General features: G+C 41.8%; 2 protein-coding genes across 3 annotated transcripts in view; both read left to right on the plus strand.

Moving 5' to 3' along the window:
• The first annotated feature begins 1316 nt into the window (after positions 1-1316).
• Positions 1317-14046, plus strand: pla2g4f.1 (phospholipase A2, group IVF, tandem duplicate 1). Of its 2 annotated transcripts, XR_015713009.1 has the most exons (27): positions 1317-1437; positions 2516-2646; positions 2750-2822; positions 2898-3034; positions 3102-3233; positions 4126-4160; positions 4239-4281; positions 6028-6100; positions 6166-6302; positions 6369-6500; positions 6692-6732; positions 6798-6840; positions 6904-6955; positions 7017-7123; positions 8487-8585; positions 8691-8725; positions 8794-8935; positions 9002-9138; positions 9203-9425; positions 10103-10211; positions 10278-10415; positions 10472-10579; positions 10653-10832; positions 11720-11883; positions 11947-12133; positions 12631-12948; positions 13021-14046. XR_015713009.1 is itself a non-coding variant. In XM_087802808.1 (26 exons), exons 2-26 carry the CDS (start codon positions 2638-2640, stop codon positions 12843-12845), a joined length of 2751 nt encoding a protein of 916 aa, XP_087658934.1. In that variant the 5' UTR covers positions 1317-1437; positions 2516-2637; the 3' UTR covers positions 12846-14046. The 2 variants fall into 2 exon arrangements, 1 of the variants encoding a protein (XP_087658934.1); XM_087802808.1 differs by having other exon boundaries at positions 12631-14046.
• A 2954-nt stretch (positions 14047-17000) lies between these two features.
• kcnk18 (potassium channel, subfamily K, member 18) overlaps positions 17001-22247 on the plus strand; it is a 17544-nt gene continuing 12297 nt past the window's right edge. Inside the window, exons 1-2 of the mRNA XM_087803259.1 lie at positions 17001-17208; positions 18368-18511. Coding sequence (XP_087659385.1) covers positions 17001-17208; positions 18368-18511 — 352 coding nt within the window. The remainder of the gene's footprint in view (positions 17209-18367; positions 18512-22247) is intronic.

Raw genomic sequence — 22247 nt, forward strand, 5'->3', positions numbered from 1 at the left:
TAACTGACTCCAAAAACAAGCTTATAACGTCAAACCAGGGGCGGCACGTGACTTAAAATCCTCTGACGAAGGAACGTTGGAAAAATGACAAGTCGTCAGTCTTTTGCGAGAAAACACTGACAACAGACTCGGACGAATAAAATCAAAACTCGAGACGTGTGTCTTGACTGGATAATACTTGGCCTTTGGCGACCCCATGTGGCCGCAGTGAGAACAACAGGAATAGTTGACGATTTATTTTAGTAGATTCTTCAACATACAGCAGAAAAGTTGAGTTAAGGTTTAATGTTCAGGATGTCAATGTGGTGTCACCCCTCGTTCTCCTTGTAATGACGTCACTGGTATTTGACTAGAGCCAATTGAAGTGATTACACTTGTCGAGTTTGTCAAAATGCCTAGTTCGTTTAAAAAGTACAAGTGAAGCTGCAGCTGTTTTTGAGGCTATGTTGAGATAACAGTGGAGTTCTTGGTTCTGAGTTTGAAGTACTTACACTTGCTCTTGCTGTTTCTGACACGCAGTCTTTGGTTCAGTCTGTACCTGTTGGGATGAATCCTCCTGAGACCAGTTGGTAGCAACTGTTTCAGATTTTAAACACAGTCCCGTGGCTACAGAGCGGTGATTCAAATGATTCAATTGCAGCAACAAACGCTTAAAGTTGGTAAAATCTGTTTTTACACTTTCCCAGAAATGGTCCTTCGCCACAGGGGGGCGCCAAATTTCTAGTATACTTCCTTCCAGTCGTGCTAAGAGAGTTGAACAAGCTTACGGTTATTGACTGAGGCAGGATGACAACCACGTTTCACATCAGTTGGTGTTTCCTGAAGACCTCCGGGCACCAGTTCTGCATAATTCTACGTAACAAAAGAGGGAATTTTGGAATGGAAAAGGACCCGGGGTGTGGTGCATGCAAGATTGTCTTGGCCAGAAATGGCCAATGAAGTGGAAAACAAACTCAACACCTGTCCTCGTGTCAGGAGGAAAATTCTTCTCATTCGTACCCACCCGTCCACTGGAACACATTTGTGTGGATTTCTTTGGATTCTCGATACTGGCAACGTCGAAGACATTTGCTCACGGACCATTTAACCAAGTTGCCTGTAGCATTCCCAGCTCCCGACCAGAAGAACATCACCCTTAATAACCCTTAGTGTCTTTGGGAAAATGTAATTGTCAACTGTGGGTTTCCAGAACACACATTTTTATACTTCTAAACCTTTTTACACCTATTCAATTGTAGTTTGGACAAGTATCTGCTACATTATGCCTTTTGTCCTGAAATCCCCTGACATTCCTGTTGTACATGTTTGGATCAGGGAAAGCGATGTCATCAGGTAAACTCCCACCAGCATTCAAGGAATCTTGGACACGCCCATTTCGCAATCCACTGACAGTCTGTTAGCTATTCGGTGAAGAGACGCATCCGACTTCTGTCTCAGGTGAGTTCACTTCTTGCTAAAGGACTCTTAGTGGTGTAGTGACAGAGCTGGAGCAGCTTTAAAAAGCAGAAACCTGGACAGAACCAGACCTAGGGGCTGTCATTCGTGGTATTGGTCAAAACATAGAGTGACAGACAGGAGAGGATAGATTATTATTATATTATTATAGGCTCGAACGGAGCCTGAAGCTGACGGACCGAAGTCTCCGTCATGCAGAAAGGAACAGTTTCAAACTTCTTTAAGTGAAGGGCGACCTGTCATCTTCAGGCGATTTATGATCTGCAACGTGAATCAGTGCTCGAGACGACGTGTCGTGCTGCTGTGAAACACACGAGCCAAGCAAAACCCTCCATAAACCTGTCGGACTGGATCGTGTACGCACCAGGCAGGCTCTGACTTATACAGTTACGGCAATAACATTATGAATGAATGAATGAATGAATGAATTTATGAATGAAAATTGTGTATTTCGGGCATGTCAGTTTCCCGCCCCCATTATCGTCAGAATGAAATCATAATCTTATCTTATACTTGCGCTTATGTGGCATAACAGATTCTGGTTACGTATGACACTTTGACATGTTAACAGATGCGTTCAACGTAAGTGTTGCTGATTGTTTGACATCCTTTCCTAGTACATTCAACTGTTGAACACCTGTTGACCGATATGGAAAAGGATTTTAAAGTAGCTTGTATCCTCTTTTGTCTGATATTCATATTTCCTCTAAGATTCTGTTTATTTTCTCTGTCAAAAAATACCTTTTTACATCTTTATGTCGCCTCATGCGTGGTCATGAGCAAAATTTGAGGGTTAATGAGGCGGTCGCTCTGTCACTGCAGTCGTTTATTCCACTTTAATTTCCCATGAATTACTACAGTCTTTTGGCCGAGAAGAGTTTTTTTTAACTCGTTTTCCAACATTTCTTGTCAAATCCTGAGTTTCAGGTTGTTGTCTCAGTCTGAAAAACCCTGAAGCCAATTTTTTCAGATTCTTCTACTTCTCTCTCCAAAACATGTACTTATTTTACCCTCCATTCATTTGGTGTACGCCTCTTGTTTCGACATGTCTTACCTGTAGAAGACAGGCTTGCGTCACAGAGAAGTCTGTGAGCCGAAGAGTGCAGACATCTTGTCACCATCAAGAACCCGCAGAACCTCCAGAGCCGACTGCAGCTGCGGGTCCACTCGTCCACTCCAGGCATGGCATCTGTAAGTTGACTCAGCCCAGAAGTGTCTTCATGTGGCGCTGAATCAAATGGACTCGTCCACTGCCTTGTGATCCACCTGCTGAACTGTCCCGTCTCTTCGACAGAACTGGTCTCCGGTCAGCTGGACTCTAAAGGTTTCAGTCCTGAAGGCTGAAAACATTCTCAGCTCAGACTACTGTACGTCAACACACTCTGAGGAACACAAACTGTGTGTGTTGTTGTGTGTTGATCACGAGAGTATTTTCTCTCCAGTGTCTGAATCCGACTTGTACGTCACCCTCCATCTTCCCTCCGTGTCCTCGCGGGTCTTCAAGACGGTGGTCGTCCCCAACAACAAGAGCCCGGAGTGGAACCAAACTTTTACCTTCAACTTCACAGAGCGTGTCCAGGTGCGTCTGACCTTTCGACTGACCTTCAAACCCACTGGGCAGGTTCTCATTGGTGAGTCATTTCAAGGGAGACCTGGAGCTGAAGCTGTACGACGAGGATCCGCTCCAGTATGACGACCTGATCTGGACTCTGAAGTTCGACCTCAGTACAGTGAGCGACGGAGAAACCATCACCAAGTTGTTTCAGGTGGAACCTCAGGTCAGTATCTGGCTGCAACAACATTAAAGTCATAGTTACGCACAAATTCAAACTTCACTCATTTCTTACTCACCCTCATGTCGACTGAGGGATGGGATTATTTTCAGACTAAACCGCTCCTTTTTAGAGTTATAGACAAAAATGAACGTTTCATTTTTTCATCAAGCAACTGACTCAGTGGTCTTCGTCTTTATCATCCTGAAAAACATCCAAATACCTCCATGGTGTTCATCTGTAATAATTGTGAATCGGGAAACAAAACATATCACAAAACAGGGGCAACAATATGATGTATTTGTGATATATTGGTATTTGTGGGGTATATATTGCGATAGATTGTGATACTGTAGTAACAAGGATATATGTGTAGTATCGTCGAGTACTTGAATCTGGTGTTGTGATAGTGTAGTAACAAGGATATATGTGTAATATTGTCAAGTACTTAACTCTGGTGTTGTAGAATTTACAGACCACATGACTCTAGAAGTAAGTCGTAAATGCTTTCCTTCGTTTAAGATACAAAATATGTCCAAAGATCAGCTTTAAAAGCTGCTGGAGTCACTGTATCCTCTCGTACTCAGTCATCATCCGGATCTCGTGGGATGATATTGTTCCTTTAGCTGCCAAGAATGTAATGACTGCTGCCATCTAGCATCTCAAAGTTCAATTGCGACACAAAAAATTAACAAATGCTGTGAATATTTGCATGTAAATTGTAAAACTTTCTTAAATTATTTTACACACACTCTATTAAAAAACAAAATCATTTTAAACATAATTATTTTGAAAGCCAGAAAAATAGATACAGAGCTGTTATTGTTAATATTGTGCTATTTAAGTGTATCAATACTTTCTCACACAACTGTTTCATGGGCCTCTTTTGTGTTTGCAGGGAAAACTCTGGCTGAACTTTGACCTTCAGAAAAAGTTTGTATCGCTATTAAATTCGTTTTTCTACGTTTGTTTGCACAGAAAACCTCATCCTTTTTCTCTTTTGTTCGTTAGCATCAATAAACCTGTGACTCGCCCGCAAAACCTGCGACTGAAGGTAACGCCCGCCTCACTCATTTATAACAGTATTACTTAAAAACTACGGAACCCGTGAATTGACATTGAAGAAGAAAGACAAGTGAAGTCAACTTCTTCTCATTTGAGCCTCAATAGATTGTCATCATAATGAAATAGTTACATCTTCACTCGAAAAAACTATCGTATTTCCTTGTGCTTGAAGCTCGAAGTTAAAGTGAATTAACCGCCATACAAAACTACATTTGTTCATACATGAATTTAAAAGTATGCAAGTCAAGGTAGCTTTACACGTGTTGGCTCATGTTTCTTGTTCACCTTCTAACGAGGAGATCATTTGATATATTTAAAAGTCTGCAGTGGACAGTGGCTTCTGTTTTTTCAAAGCAACAAAGCATTTAATAAATAACAAGTGCAAAACAATACAACAATAATGAACAAAGAAAACCAAAGTCCAAAATCTCTAAAAGTAAAAAAAAAACAGAACTGGGGAATAAATCAGGAAACAAAGGAAACAACAGGGAGCCTGACAACAGAAAATAAAACAAGGAGGTCAAAACAATCGCTAAACAACAACAAACTAAAGGGGCGAAAAATACAAAAAGTCCAACAAGAATAATTCAAAGGAAGGAATGAGAAAGCCAACAACAACCCAATTATTTTATCTGGCACACAGGTCTGGACTTGATCACTGTGGGGGAACAAAATAAAAGTCAAAACATAATAATTATCCTTTAACGTAACTTATTTATAAATGAAAATTATATACAATAATTATTTACACAAAAAAGTCGCGAGCATGTGTGAACACATAAGTAAGTAAGTAAGTCATTTTTATTTATATAGCGCTTTTCCAGACCAGGGTCACAAAGCACTTAAACAATCAAAACAATATTTTTCTTAAAGGAGTCAGTAGATCCATCAAGCGCAAAGAGAGGAAGATCGTTCCAAAGCTTAGGATCAACAGCCTGGAAGGATTTCTCTCCTCTGGTCCTGAAGCGTGTTCAGGAACCATCAGTAGATTCTGATCCACAGACCTCAGAGCCCGAGCTGGGGTGTAAGTCTGGATCAGATCACTGATGGAAGGTCTGACCATGAATAGATCTGAAAGTAAGAACCAGAATTTTAAAGTTGATCCTGAAAGAAACTGGAAGCCAGTTTAACAATTTAACTTAGCTTTAAATGTAATATATACATCTTTCATTCTTCCACCCTCTCACCCCATAAATATTTTTGTTTGATTTGTGTGAAAAACATTCACACAGAAATAGAAAATAGAAAAGGTTGGGGAGCAATAGTTAAAAAAAAGTGGTTAATTTACCTAAGGTTATTATTTCGGGCCTTCTTAAATCTTCCAGATCTCATGACTAAATGATTTTACAGCGATCAATGATGAACAATAATGTCAATGAATGACACAAGTTTAGTTAAAGTCATAACAACTTAAACTTTAAGTCTGAGAGAACTCAGACCCTGTCAAAACTAAATGAATTATTGAGCGTTTCCTGTTTTAAAAATGTTTGTAAAACCTTCCTCTTAAAGTGGCGAGTGAATCCGACTGGTCTTGAACAGAAATCTCAAGTACGCTCAGCTCGAGGTCAAGACAACACATTCATAGAGACCAATACGAGACTGAAAAAAACTCTAGACCGTCTCAAGTACCACAACATGAAGTTCAAAAACCATTCTGTTCTTGTCGCACATCACTGTCGAAGTTAAATCTTCACAGTCAAGCTTTTTCCTCATGAATCCTGTGGACGTTCCACAGAAGGAAGTGGTGTCCTACCAGACCTTCAACGTCACTGTGGTCCAGGCCAGCATCCCTCACAGCAAAGACTTCTGTGAGTTCTCCTCTCCTCACTCACGCCAGGAGCGAAACCTTCTCGACGTCTCCTGCTGGTTTCAGACACTGCGTCGGACTGCTACGTCATCCTGTCCCTGCCCACCGCCACCACCCGAGAGTTCAGGACCAAGACCCTGTCCAACACGGACGAGCCGGCCTGGAACGAGACGGTGTCCTTCAGGGTCCCCGAGCTCGTCAAGGTGGGGTCCTGTGGGACCTGTGAGACCCGCTGACTCGGCGCTGACGTCCGATTCCTCTCTGTGCAGAATGTCCTTCAGGTCCAGCTGTACGACGAGGACTCGCTGGCACATGACAACCACATCTCCACCCTCCTGTTCGACCTCAGCAACCTCAGCGTCGGACAGAAGGAGACAAAGATATTCAACATCGATGCTGAGGTGAGAGGTCGTCGGTGTCAACTCTAGGGTTAGGTCTGGTCCTGCAGAGCCTCAGCTGGAGGGATAGAACCCTTAAGTCCATCGGTTATGACCTCTTGTCTTGTCATGCTAACATGCTAACACTAGGGGGAGGACTATTCCTCAGTTAGAGATTCTTCCAAGTCATCCAAAGCTTGTTTGTGTGTTTGCAGATCAACAAAACACTGTCGTTGGACCTGGAGCTCCTGCCGAGGTAACACTCGCTCTGGATGACATTCTTGTCGTCGCTTTAAAGTGCACTTTGTGTTTCCTCTGCAGCGACGATCCTCCCAGCGAGTATCTCAGCAATGGAATCGTCGTGGTATGAATGATTGAGCCACAGAGGAGTTGATGTTTCTGGCCTTCACTCAGCTTTGCTCCACAGGCGGCACCTTTCTCGGCTCTGGAGATCAACTCGGAGCAGCTGCAGCGCCACAGTACGTGTGCTTCCGTCGACTCCACCTTCATCGTGACATTTCTGTGTGTTCGTGTCATCAGGTGACAAAGTCTTCCAGGTCAGAGGGGCCCAGCCGGAGGTCTTCAGAGCCTCCTCTAAGCTCAGATACCACATCAACAGAGACTTGGACACAGAGTTGGGATTGACGGTGAGACAACATCTTCTATTACAACGTATTCTACCAGAACTACTACAACATCTTCTACTACAACGTATTCTACCAGAACTACTACAACATCTTCTACTACAACTACAACGTATTCTACCAGAACTACTACAACATCTTCTTCTACAACTACAACTTATACTACCAGAACTACAACAACATCTTCTACTACAACTACAATGTATTCTACCAAAACTACTACAACATCTTCTACTACAACTACAACATATTCTACCAGAACTACTACAACATCTTCTACTACAACTACAATGTATTCTACCAAAACTACTACAACATCTGCTACTACAACTACAACTTATTCTACCAGAACTACTACAACATCTTCTACTACAACTACAACATATTCTACCAGAACTACTACAACATCTTCTACTACAACTACAACGTATTCTACCAAAACTACTACAACATCTTCTACTACAACTACAACTTATTCTACCAGAACTACTACCAAAACATCTTCTACTACAACGACAACTACTACAACTAAAACATCTTCCACTACAACAACTACAACTTCTTCTACTACAACGACAACTACTACTACATATTCTACTACAACTACAAAAACTTATTGTACTACAACAAGGACAACAACTACAACTAAAACGTCTTCTACTATAATGACAACTACTACAACATCTTCTACTACAACTACTACAACTCTTTCTACTACAACAACAAGTTATGCAAGTACAACTTCATCTAGTACAACAACCAGAAAAACTACTGCTACAACTTTATCTACTACTACAACAAAGACTACTTCTTCTACAACAACAACAACTTATACAACCACCTACCACAACGACAACTACTACAACTACAAACTCTTCTACTACAACAAAGAGAAAAACTACTACTACAACTTTTTCTATTACAACAATCACAACTACTACAACTACAACTTCTTCGTATACTACAACAACTACTGCAACTTACTTTACGACAACAAGTACTGCAACAATTTTTGTCTACTACAACAATGACAGCAACTACATCTTCTTCCACTACAACAATGTTAACTACTACTACTAGAACGTCTTCCACGACCACTTCTTTTTCTACAACAATGACAACAACTACTACTACAACAACAATAACTACCACAGCTTTTTTCAACAATGACAACAAATGTTGGTAAAAAAAACAACAACTATTAGTACAACTACTTTTACAACAACAGCTAAAACAAGAACAGAGACGACTATGATTACAATTGAAATAACAATTTGTAAAACGACTCTTGTTAACACTCGGACTGAGCAATGAAAGTGTGATGAAGGAGACCCGTGAGCGTCTCTCTGGTGTTTCTCTCCTTCAGAGTGTGGGCGTCGTTCCTGCTGGACTGATAGAAAGTGCGGCTCCTCTCCATCATCTTCCTCCAAAGTTCTCCACAAAAGTGTCGCTCGTCATTGATGAGGTGAGACCTGCACTGATCCGACGAGTCGATCCATTGATCAACTTTTCCAAAGATCAGCTCAGTTTGTGGTTTGTGTTTAAACATTTCCCTGTTCTCTCCGCTCAGGAAACGGTGGATCTAGATCTAGAAACAAAGGAGAGGTAACGTGTGTCGTTGTGAGGGTCAAGAGTGAAACATCATCATGGGTTCTACTGATCTTTACAAGCAGCAGCGAGGAAGAATTCCTGGCGGTCCGAGTCGACACCGACATTCCTCAGCAGGAGAAGGACTTTCTGGAGAAGAGGAAGCTGATCGTCTCTGAAGCTCTGCAGAAGCTTTTCGGTCCTGAAGCTGTCGGTCGTCCAGACGAGGTCAGTGGTTTTAAAGACTTGTGGACCAGAATCTGGAATGAGCAGAGAGTTTTGCTTCGGTCCCAGCTCCCGATCATAGCAGTGGTGGGCTCTGGTGGAGGTTCGAGGGCCATGACGGGTCTGCTGGGTCATCTGAAAGCCCTGCAGGACATCGGGCTGCTGGACGCCGTCACCTACCTGACCGGGGTGTCGGGTTCTACCTGGTTGGTGCAGCAGAGTTGGAGACCTGAGGCGTGACTCAGTGATGAATCTTTCCTGCCTAAACAGGGCGATGGCCACTCTCTACCAGGAGGCCTTCTGGTCCCAGAAGAAGATGACTGACCTGATCTCGGAGATCAAGAAGCAGATGACCAAGAGCTTCATGAGCCTCTTCTCCCCTGAGAAGCTGTCCTACTACAGAGAGGAGCTGGCGGCCAAGAGAGACAGCGGCCTCCACGTGTCCATCATCGACATGGCGTGGCTCATGCTGGAGAGCCTGGTCTTCGGACATGTAAGGAAGTCTGAAGGACATGAAAGGTCATCAGTGCCATCGTAATATTGGGTTCATTTTACATTTAAAATGTTTTTTAAGTATTTGAATTCAATCATTTAAATGTTGAAAGTTAAGAAAATATATATATTTTCAAAATCCTTTTTTTTTTACACATAGAGTTTGATATGATTATTCTAATTATTAATAAATTATTTTTCTAAACCTAATCCTTTTTACTTTATAGTATTTTAAATTCAATATTGTTTTCTTTTAAGTCGTCAATTGGCTGAAAGTTCGATGAACTCGCTCGGTACTATTTTTGTATTATTCAGTCATCAGTATTATTGGTGGCACAAATATACCAACATTTTTATATTTAATTCAAAAGGCGACAAATGACAAAATGTTTAATTAATTAAATCAAGTTGACTCACTATGGAGTCCATTGGACAACAATTGGAATTAGTTTATCAAACTCAATGTGTGAAAAAAATCATTAATTAATTTTTTTTTTGTTGGAATATTAGAAGAAAAAAATTATAATAATGCAGCTTGAATGATTATTAAATTATAATAATCACTCAATGCCTAAAACTTATTAAATAATTTAAGTCTCAACATTTATCTTAAATTCAATATTCTGATGGCACTGATGTACCTTCATGACAGAGAGGCTGATGTTCTCATGTGTCCAGAAAACCATCAGCCTCTTGTCTGAGCAGCAGAAGACAGTGAACGAAGGTCAAAACCCGTTTCCCATCTACACGGCCATCAACGTGAGGGACGGCGTGGAGACGGAGTCCGGTGAGTGTCTGGTTCTGACCGGAGAGACGAACAGAAAGTGTGACGTTCCTCGTCTCTTCCCCTCAGAATGGTGTGAGTTCACCCCGTACGAGGTCGGTCTGTCCAAGTACGGCGCCTTTGTGCAGACGGAGAACTTCGGGAGCCAGTTCTTCCTCGGCCACATCGTGAAGAAAATCCCAGAGATCCGCTTCCCGTACCTTCTGGGTGAGAGTCGTCGGCGCCGTCGTGATCTCCTGACGTGACCATGTTTCTGTCCTCAGGGATGTGCAGCAGCATAATCTCCGTCAGTCTCACGTCTCTGTGGAAACACGTGACTGGTTCGGTTCCCACCTGGAGCCCCTGGCTGGGGCCCAACATCAGCAACGTCGGTGAGAGACTCGGAGCGTTGCCAAGAAGAGAAGAAGAACTGGCGTTATGTTGACCTTCTTCTTCTATTGACAGAGGTGGAGACCAGGAGTCAAGCCCTGGACACGGTGGACGTCCAGCCCCAGTCTTACATCGGCAGCATGCTCACGTACTTCTTGAAGAACCGGCCGGCCATCGCTGAAGCTTACAACTACCTCAGCGGCCTTGCGCTGCACAAAGACTACAGCAAACACAAAAACTTCCAGGCCTGGAAAGGTCAGTGGACACGTTCATCTCAGAAGGTCGTTGAATTACCAACTTTTTCTCCTTTGACCACTTTGACATTTTTTAAGTATTTCAATTCAATAATTTAAATGTTTAAGGTTTTTCTTAATTTTCTAAACATAGACATTTTTTACACATAGAGTTTGATATTATTCTTCTAATTATTAAAGAATATTTTCTTATATTTTTAAGAACGCACATGCAGTGTGTGGTAAAGGACGCGACATTGTGGTCACTCTGAGACAATCTGATACGAGATCAGCTCCAGTGTATGGAAGTATATCAGTTACATGAGAGTACTAAATTGAATTTGACAATTTAAATGTTCAATCATTCTATTGAAATGTCTTTGTATTAGGAGCTCAGTAGCTCTAACCTGGTGGTACAATTATACATTTCTATATTGCATTTTAAAGGCTACGGAGCCAAATATATTGAATTTATAAATTGCATTTTTTAAACAATTAAAATTAAATATCACATGTAAAAAAAGTCTTCTTTTTTTAATTTAATTATATATATTTTTAAATTCTATAACAATATAAAGAAGTATAAAATGTCAATATATAAAAAACAACTGAATGCTTAAAAAACATTTCATAAATAAGTATTTAAAGTTTCAACATTGTAAATGTTAAATTCAACCATTCAATATTCTGATGGCGCTGATATACTTCCATAAAAAAGACAAATCAGTTGAGCAGTTGAAATAAATTCCCATCCTAGAGTTCAAACTGACAAGAGCTTGTGTTAATGCAGGTTACACACTATTGCAGTTACCTAGTTCTTACGATAGGGGGAGCCAAAGACAATCTGACGCGGGTCCAGTGTCTGGATCAGAACGTTAAAGTTTTAAATGATTGTTTCTCTCCCACCAGAAACTCACCCTGACGCCTTCCCCAACAACCTGACCCCGCACGACCCCACGCTCCACCTGGTGGACTCGGGTCACGACATCAACATCGGCTGTGTCCCCATCCTGCGCCCCGAGAGGGACGTGGACCTGATCCTGTCCCTGAGCTACGCCTGGGACCTGATCAAGGTCAGTGAGGTCAAGGTCGCACCGGAGTCATCGACCCCTCTGAGACTTTGTGTGATGATGCAGGTCATGAGGAGGACGGCGGGGTACTGCGAGGACCACGGGATCCCCTTCCCTAAAGCGGACTTCGATGCTCTGGAGAAGGAGCCGCTGAAGGAGGTCTACATCCTGGAGGACGAGGAGAACCCTGAGGCTCCGGTCGTCATCCACTTCCCGCTGGTCAACATCAGCTACAAAGACTTTAGCAGACCTGGTGAGTAGAAGTGGTCGGTCACCACTAACGCTGTGTATTTGTTGTTAATATAGTGATACTGTAGTATCAAGGATATATGTGTAGTATTGTCCAGTACTTGACTCTGGTGTTGTAGTATTTACAGACCACATGACTCTTGAGGAAGTCGTAACTGATTCCATTTGTTTTCAAATCACAAAAAAAGTCCAAACATCAGCTTTAAAAGCTGCCGGAGTCCAGTGTATCCTCTCGTCCTCAGTCATGAAAGGACTGGAGGATTTATGACTGCTGCCATCTAGCGGCAGAAGTTTTATGCAACAAAAAAATAAATAAACGCTGTGAATATTTGCATGATATTTGTAAGTATTTTAAATAAACTATTTTATTTTACACACAGATAAAATATAAAGCATTATAATTATTTTTAGTGGATACAGAGCTGTTGAGTATCATCATGAAAATATTTCCAACAGCGTGACCTCATGTGACCTCGCACTGAAACAAGGTCTTCTCTGCAGGGGTGAAGAGGCAGACGGAGGCGGAGCTTCTGGCCGGGCAGGTGGACGTCAGCACCTCTGACTCGCCGTTCGCGACCCTCAACTTCACGTACTCGCCGGAGGACTACGACGCTCTCGTGAAGCTGGTGTCCTACAACATACTCAACAACAAGGAGAAGATTCTGGAGATGGTGAGGAAGGTGATGGAGAAGAAGAAATCCAGGAAGCAGAGATAATGCGGCCATCACAACCGTCTTCATCATCATATTGATCTGCAGCAGCAGCAGCATCAACATCTTTATCTTCATACCAGCATCATCTGCATCATTATCACTGTCATCCTCCTCCTCCTCCTCCTCCTCCTCCTCCTCCTCCTCCTCCTCCTCCTCCTCCTCCTCCTCCTCCTCCTCCTCCTCCTCCTCCTCCTCATCATCATACTGCTCATCATAACCTGAACTCACTTGAACTTGAATTTAGTTGAATTGAATGGAATGGAATGGAATTGAATGGAATTGAATTGTTTGGATCTGCATCATATTCATCATTAACATCACAATCTTCATTTTCATCTTCACCATCATCATCATCATCATCTTCTTCATCACAATCTTCATACTTGTCATCGTCATCATCATCATCACAATCTTCATCATTGTCATCATCATATTCTTCATCATCATCATCATCATCATCTTCACCATCACCATCTTCATCATCATCATCTTCTTCATCACAATCTTCATCATTGTCATCGTCATCATCATCATCACAATCTTCATCATTGTCATCATCACCATCTTTATAAGACAATCCTCATCCTCATCATCATCATCATCTTTTTTATCACAATCTTTATCATCGTCATCATGATCATCATCTTCATATTCACCATCTTCATCATCATCATCATCATAATCACCATCATCATCATAATCATCATCATAATCATCATCATCATCATAATCATCATAATCATCATCATCATCATAATCATCATCATAATCATCATCATCATCATCATAATCATCATCATCATAATCATCATAATCATCATCATCACCATCATCATAATCATCATAATCATCATAATCATCATCATCATCATAATCATCATCATAATCATCATAATCATCATCATCATCATAATCATCATCATCATAATCATCATCATCATCATAATCATCATAATCATCATCATCATCATCATAATCATCATAATCATCATCATCATCATCATCATCATCATCATCATCATAATCATCATAATCATCATCATCACCATCATCATCATCATCATAATCATCATAATCATCATCATCATAATCATCATCATCATCATCATCATCATCATCATCATCATCATCATCATCATAATCATCATAATCATCATCATCACCATCATCATCATCATCATAATCATCATCATCATCATCATCATCATCATCATCATCATCATCATCATAATCATCATCATCATCATCATAATCATCATCATCATCATCATCATCATCATAATCATCATAATCATCATCATAATCATCATCATCATAATCATCATCATCATCATCATCATCATCATCATCATCATAATCATCATCATCATCATCATCATAATCATCATCATAATCATCATCATCTTCTTCATCATCATCATCATCATCATCATCATCATCATCATCATCATCATCATAATCATCATCATCATCATAATCATCATCATCATAATCATCATCATCATCATCATCATCATCATAATCATCATAATCATCATCATCTTCTTCATCATCATCATCATCATCATCATCACCATCATCATCATCATCATCATCATCATCATCATCACCATCATCACCATCATCATCCGTGACTGACTTGTGTCAGTGTAAGTCCATGTCTTGTTGACACAACAGAGCTCAGCTGGTTCAGGAATTTATCTTCCAGACCCTTGTTTTCCTCGCAGAAGAAAATAAAACATCAGCCAGTTGTTTTTGAAGCTACAGTTTAAATTGAGTTTCTGTGGAAAACATTTTTCCTCAAAAGTTTCCGACACTCTCATTTGCGAGCTGCCCGCAGAGATCCCGGCCTGACAGAGTGAACTGGGCGGCAGCTTATCAGACCATCGGCTCTCCATGGAGAAGCTGCTCTATTAGATTGCAGCCGAGGGTGTGACGCGCTGCTGCTCGGACCACGACGGCTCGGATTCAATTACTTCTCCTGCTAATCAAGTTTCAGCTCATCAACGCTCCTGACTCTCTGGGAAACTACACGGCTGCTCACAACTGGTGCAGACAGAGGATTAGTGTGTCTGTGTCGGACATGATTATCAAATATACAGTATCACTGTTTTTTTTTTGTTTGATCACAACACAACTGTAACACAATCACGTCAATCAATGCTTCAGTTTGATGTAATAAAATCAGTATTAAAATCCACACACTTGTTTAAAATAGCGAACAGAAGTACAGTATGAAATTAAATAAAACAAGTAAAATAAATAGATTTTTTTTTTAAATAAGAAAACACAAAACTAAAGCAACCTGTCCATCACAGCTCTATATTGATACAATTCAAATCAAATGTCTCCATTTTGACACATTTCAGAAGTCACAAAACATTTCATATCTCCTAAAATCTGTCCAGTTTACCTTTAATAAAAATAAGCTTATTTTCTCCAGCTCAGTAATGTTTAGATGTTTCTTAAGGTCACAAAACCAGCAGGATATATATTTAAAATAAAGAGTTTTTACTATTAGTCTAAATCCAGATGACGAAGAGGATCAAACTCAATGTTCACCAGGTGAAGACATGCAGGACTTCTGAGGCGTGAGTGAGGAGGAGCTAAAATGCTAAATGTTTACTGTAGACCAGAGCACGTGGACTTCCCCCCCAGCTCTCCAGGTCTGAACCAAGTATGGTCATCAGGGTTTGTGTGAGGACTTCAGGGACTGCTGTCACGGATTCTCTCCTGCCTTAATTGAGAGTCTGGTATTTACACTGAGGGTCCCAGTTGTTGTAGGACCTTGATCCCCCTCTAAATATAGATCCCAGCAGCTGCTCCCATCGCTGGGGCCGACAGAAACTTCCAGAAGTGAAGATGATCAAAAGTACGACTCACAGCCTAGATCTAGATCCACTTTAGTGAATATGAGAAGAAAAACATTTTACCTTAAACTGAAACATTATTCACTCCATTTCAGATATAGATTTATTTGAAAGCGTTCAATGTTTTCTTGTAATACAACACATCAATTTATATTTAAAAATGATAATTATTTCATATTTAAACTGTTTTAATTAAATTATCAGATTATTTAAAGTATTACAGGGTAAGTATACATTTTCCATCCGAAGGGCTGCAGCTAGAAATGCTAACAAGTTAAGCTATCTATCATAACATACTCATTTAAAAGGTCCTTTACTCTGTTACGGTTGGAAAGAAATCTTCAGTTTCTGTCACGGTTGGTAATGTTAGTTAAAAACTATCCAACTGGAAAAAAAAGAGCAATTGAATAAAACTGCGTGGACACTTGCCTGCTTCAGATCTCGGCTCCTGCCAGGCTTTGAATGGTCAACTGCTGTCTAAAGAAACAGTGTCTTTGTGATAGAACATGTTTAGTATCATGGTTTCCTCCCCCAGTTGGAAGTGTACCCGGAGAAGACTGAAACAAGAGAAAACGAGCAATATTCCTGCTCATGAGGTGAAAAGAAGGGGTTCAGAAGTGACCTCGAGCGAGGGTCACCAGAGGTCAAGGCCGGTGTGTCACTGATGGAGTCTACTGACTCCTTTAAGAAACATCTTAAGACGTTTTTTATTTGTTCAGGCTTTTCCTTGATTTTCTGGAACTCCTGTTGTGTTATCAGTTTTATCTTGACCTTTAAAGTATACATTTTATTGAGTATTGTTTTGATTGTTTAAGCGCTTTGTGACCCTGGTCTGGAAAAGCGCTATATAGATAAAAATGACTTACTTACTTACTTACCAGGACACCAGTTCTTAGTGACACAACAAATGCTTGATCTCAGAACTCTTCTATTATTGTATCTTTTGCTGTTGCCCTGGACAGCTGGGACACACGTGGACTCTTTTCAGTGACGTCACTCAACCACTTATCGTCCTGTTGACCGCCCCAAGATCTCTGACGTCACTTTACTTTCCTTTCGCTTTTCCTTCAAATAGTTAGTAAATGAGGCGTTCGCGGTCCAACTACAGCGTGGGATAAAACGCCGTCGGCGTTAAACAAACAGATTGTTTGTTCTAGATCCAGTCGCCTCCTCCTCCAGAACCAGACCTCCACCCTCGCCCTGTGGCCGGAGGGCGTCAGTCTCGGAGTCCCCCGGGGGTTCACAGCGCCTCGGCATCCGTCCTCAGCTCGTGTGGAGGCAGACGAGGATGATGTGCGTGGAGAAGCAGAGGAGGAGGCTGACATCTCGGCTGTTCCGGCTCCTGCCGCACCTCCTGCTCTGGCTCGCCCTGGTGGGGTACGCGGCTCTGGGGGCGCTGATGTTCCAGCACATCGAGGGGGGCACGGAGTCCAGCACCGAGAAGGAGTACCACTGCTTCTTGGAACTGGTCATCAGGAGAGTCCAGGAACTCTCGGGTAGGATCTCGTGCTTTCATTTCACTTTCATGGTGATTTTTGATCCTAGTTTTCACTGGTTATTGAAATATAAATGTAGAAATAACAGCAAAAAAACGTCAAAAACAACAACTTAATGTTTTTATTTCATCGTTTTAACGTGTCATTAATGTAAGTTTCGCTCGGATTTAACATTTAAAATAAACATTAACTTATTTTTGGATGATTTATTTGAATTATATTTGTAGTGAGTTTAATTTAATTTATTATTATTAAGTTGCTGTTGAATGATACATAACTTCGAGCAATGCACTATTTAAAACATTATTTATCTCTTCTATTTATATATATACATTGCACTATTTTTTACTTATTTATATTTATACTTTTATATACATTTATTATATGCAATATTAAAAAAAATATTTATCTCTTCTATTTATAGATAGATAGATACTTTATTGATCTCCTTAGAGAAATTCACAGTTCAGCAGCTCCAGAATATGTTACAAAGAGATAGAACACAGAGGCATGCAAGTTATGTACAGTCTAAAATATACTGAAACATATGTAAATATAAAAAAGGGAAAAAAATAAAATAAAAAAATAGAATAAAATAAAATAAAAATATTAAAAAAATATATAAATCGTTAGAAAGGATGGGATGATGCAGGTTGAAGAGTCTGATGGCATTATATATACATTGCACTATTTTTTACTTATTTATATTTATACTTTTATATACATTTATTATATGCAGTATTTAAAACATTTATTTATTCTGTTTATATTATATTGCTCTATTTATAACTTATTCATATTTAGATTTATAGGATCAACCTATGCTGTGTTTTTTTAAACGGTTGCTAAGCAACGAAATTTCATTGCCAGTTTTTCATTGCTGTGTTTTTCTGTGCAATAACAATAAAGAAAGTCTAAAGCTTTTGTGAATTATTGTTTCAGGTAAGTTGAGTGTAAAAGTAATAAAACTTGTATAAAATTCAACTCATCAAAACACCATCGTTTGCAAAATTTAATTAAAATCGCTGTTTTATTTCCGGAGTGATTGGAGGGTGTCGGCCCTCTACTCTCGGTCGACTGACGATTGAGAAGAGCGTCGGCCTCCTGGCTCAGCTCTTATCCGTGCGACACTGAACTCGGCTTCCTCTCTCGTCTTCAGAGAACGGAACCTCGCCCGGCCGCATCATCAGAGAAGTGGAGGGTCACATGACGCACAAGTTTAAATCCATCTGGTTTCAGAGACCCGATCGATGGACCTTCTTCGGGTCCATGTTCTTCTGCTGCACCGTCTTCACCACCGTGGGTGAGTCTCGGCGTCGTCTCTTGTCTGGAGACACACAAGAAAGTGAACAATCATGATGGAGGAAAGTGGTGCTGACCAGTGGACTTTCAGCAGAACCATCCTTTAACCAGGAGCTTAACACTTTAATAGTTTCCTTGGTTATTGATCACGGCTGTCACACTCCTATTACAGCCAGAGAGAGAGAGGGTGTGTGAGAGTGTGTAGTGATGGACAACAGGGGTGTGTGTGTTGAGAGGAAAGTGAGAGCTGCTCCTAGTAACAATGACAAACCTTTGTCGTGTTTTTGTAGCAGAACATTACGACCACACGTCTGAGCGTAAAAGTTTGTGAGGATGAAGTTGTCGGTCCATGTAAGGTTGTGTTACCGCAGCCTCTGCTGCATGACGCACATTAACAGATACAACACAATGAATTCGAGGCTGATGCTTTAAAGAGTTCAATAAACACAAAATCGTAACGTTGTTGTCGGGCAGAGAGACACAAACATACAACTGTCAAGTCAACGTGGGTCAGAAACACACAATCATCAGGTCATCATTGGACACACAAATACACAACCTGGAAGTCATAGTGGACAGAGACACACAAATACACAATCATCACGTTATTGTGGGACAGAGACACACATACACACAATAATTCAATCATCGTGGACAGAGACACAAAAACACACAATCATCAAGTCATGGTGGGACACACAAACACACAATCATCACGTCATTGTGGGTCAGAAACACACAATCATCAGGTCATCATGGGACACATAGATACACAATCCTCAAGTCATAATGGACAGAGACACACAAACACACAATCATCAAGTCATAGTGGACAGAGACACACAAACACACAATCATCAAGTCATAGTGGACAGAGACACACAAACACACAATCATCAAGTCATAATGGACAGAGACACACAAACACACAATCATCAAGTCATAGTGGACAGAGACACACAAACACACAATCATCAAGTGATCATGGGACACACAAACACACAATCATCAAGTCATCATGGGACACACAAACACACAATCATCAAGTCATAGTGGACAGAGACACACAAATACACAATCATCAAGTCCTCATGGGACACACAAACACACAATCATCAAGTCATAGTGGACAGAGACACACAAACAAACAATCATCAAGTCCTCATGGGACAGACAAACACACAATCATCAAGTCATAGTGGACAGAGACACACAAATACACAATCATCACGTTATTGTGGGACAGAGAAACACAAACACACAACCATCACGTCCCCCTGGGACTGAGACACACAACCTAACAATCATCACGTCATTGCGGGAGAGAGACACACAACCTAACAATCATCACGTCATTGTGGGACAGCGACACACAATCGTCATGTCATTGCGGGAGAGAGACACAAACACACAATCATCACGTCATTGTGGGAGAGAGACACACAAAACAAGTGGTCTCTGAGCAGAAACACACAAAATGATCTGAAGACGTTAAACCTTGGATCTGACGATGTGCAGCAGTTTAAGATCAACACACTCAAGTGTGTAACTGTGTCAACACACCACGGTGCGGTCGCTGCACTCTGGTGATTGAGAGGTTGTTTCTGGTCACAGCGAGTGTTTTAAATATTTAATGTTGCATCTTAACATTCATCCGTCAGACGACTGTTCCTGTGAAGTTTCAAACACTCGTGCATCATCCTACTCATGACGCTCACAGTGACGACACACACATGCATCATCCTACTCATGACGCTCACAGTGACGACACACACGTGCATCATCCTACTCATGACGCTCACAGTGACGACACACACGTGCATCATCCTACTCATGACGCTCACAGTGACGACACACACGTGCATCATCCTACTCATGACGCTCACAGTGACGACACACACGTGCATCATCCTACTCATGACGCTCACAGTGACGACACACTCGTGCATCATCCTACTCATGATGCTCACAGTGACGACACACACGTGCATCATCCTACTCATGACACTCACAGTGACGACACTTACGTGCATCATCCTACTCATGACGCTCACAGTGACGACACACACGTGCATCATCCTACTCATGACGCTCACAGTGACGACACACACGTGCATCATCCTACTCATGACGCTCACAGTGACGACACACACGTGCATCATCCTACTCATGACGCTCACAGTGACGACACACACGTGCATCATCCTACTCATGACGCTCACAGTGACGACACACACATGCATCATCCTACTCATGACGCTCACAGTGACGACACACACGTGCATCATCCTACTCATGACGCTCACAGTGACGACACACATGTGCATCATCCTACTCATGACGCTCACAGTGACGACACACACGTGCATCATCCTACTCATGACGCTCACAGTGACGACACACACGTGCATCATCCTACTCATGACGCTCACAGTGACGACACACACATGCATCATCCTACTCATGACGCTCACAGTGACGACACACACGTGCATCATCCTACTCATGACGCTCACAGTGACGACACACGTGCATCATCCTACTCATGACGCTCACAGTGACGACACACACGTGCATCATCCTACTCATGACGCTCACAGTGACGACACACACGTGCATCATCCTACTCATGACGCTCACAGTGACGACACACGTGCATCATCCTACTCATGACGCTCACAGTGACGACACACACGTGCATCATCCTACTCATGACGCTCACAGTGACGACACACACGTGCATCATCCTACTCATGACGCTCACAGTGACGACACACACGTGCATCATCCTACTCATGACGCTCACAGTGACGACGCACACGTGCATCATCCTACTCATGACGCTCACAGTGACGACACACACGTGCATCATCCTACTCATGACGCTCACAGTGACGACACACGTGCATCATCCTACTCATGACACTCACAGTGACGACACACACGTGCATCATCCTACTCATGACGCTCACAGTGACGACACACACGTGCATCATCCTACTCATGACGCTCACAGTGACGACACACTCGTGCATCATCCTACTCATGACGCTCACAGTGACGACACACTCGTGCATCATCCTACTCATGACGCTCACAGTGACGACACACTCGTGCATCATCCTACTCATGACGCTCACAGTGACGACACACTCGTGCATCATCCTACTCATGACGCTCACAGTGACGACACACTCGTGCATCATCCTACTCATGACGCTCACAGTGACGACACACACGTGCATCATCCTACTCATGACGCTCACAGTGACGACACACTCGTGCATCATCCTACTCATGACGCTCACAGTGACGACACACTCGTGCATCATCCTACTCATGACGCTCACAGTGAGGACACACACGTGCATCATCCTACTCATGATGCTCACAGTGACGACACACACATGCATCATCCTACTCATGACGCTCACAGTGACGACACACGTGCATCATCCTACTCATGACGCTCACAGTGACGACACACATGTGCATCATCCTACTCATGACGCTCACAGTGACGACACACGTGCATCATCCTACTCATGACGCTCACAGTGACGACACACGTGCATCATCCTACTCATGACGCTCACAGTGACGACACACGTGCATCATCCTACTCATGACGCTCACAGTGACGACACACGTGCATCATCCTACTCATGACGCTCACAGTGACGACACACATGCATCATCCTACTCATGACGCTCACAGTGACGACACACACGTGCAT

The sequence above is a fragment of the Callionymus lyra genome, chromosome 11 (assembly GCF_982586985.1).
Source record: "Callionymus lyra chromosome 11, fCalLyr1.hap1.1, whole genome shotgun sequence".
In the NCBI taxonomy this organism is placed as follows: Eukaryota; Metazoa; Chordata; class Actinopteri; order Syngnathiformes; family Callionymidae; genus Callionymus; species Callionymus lyra.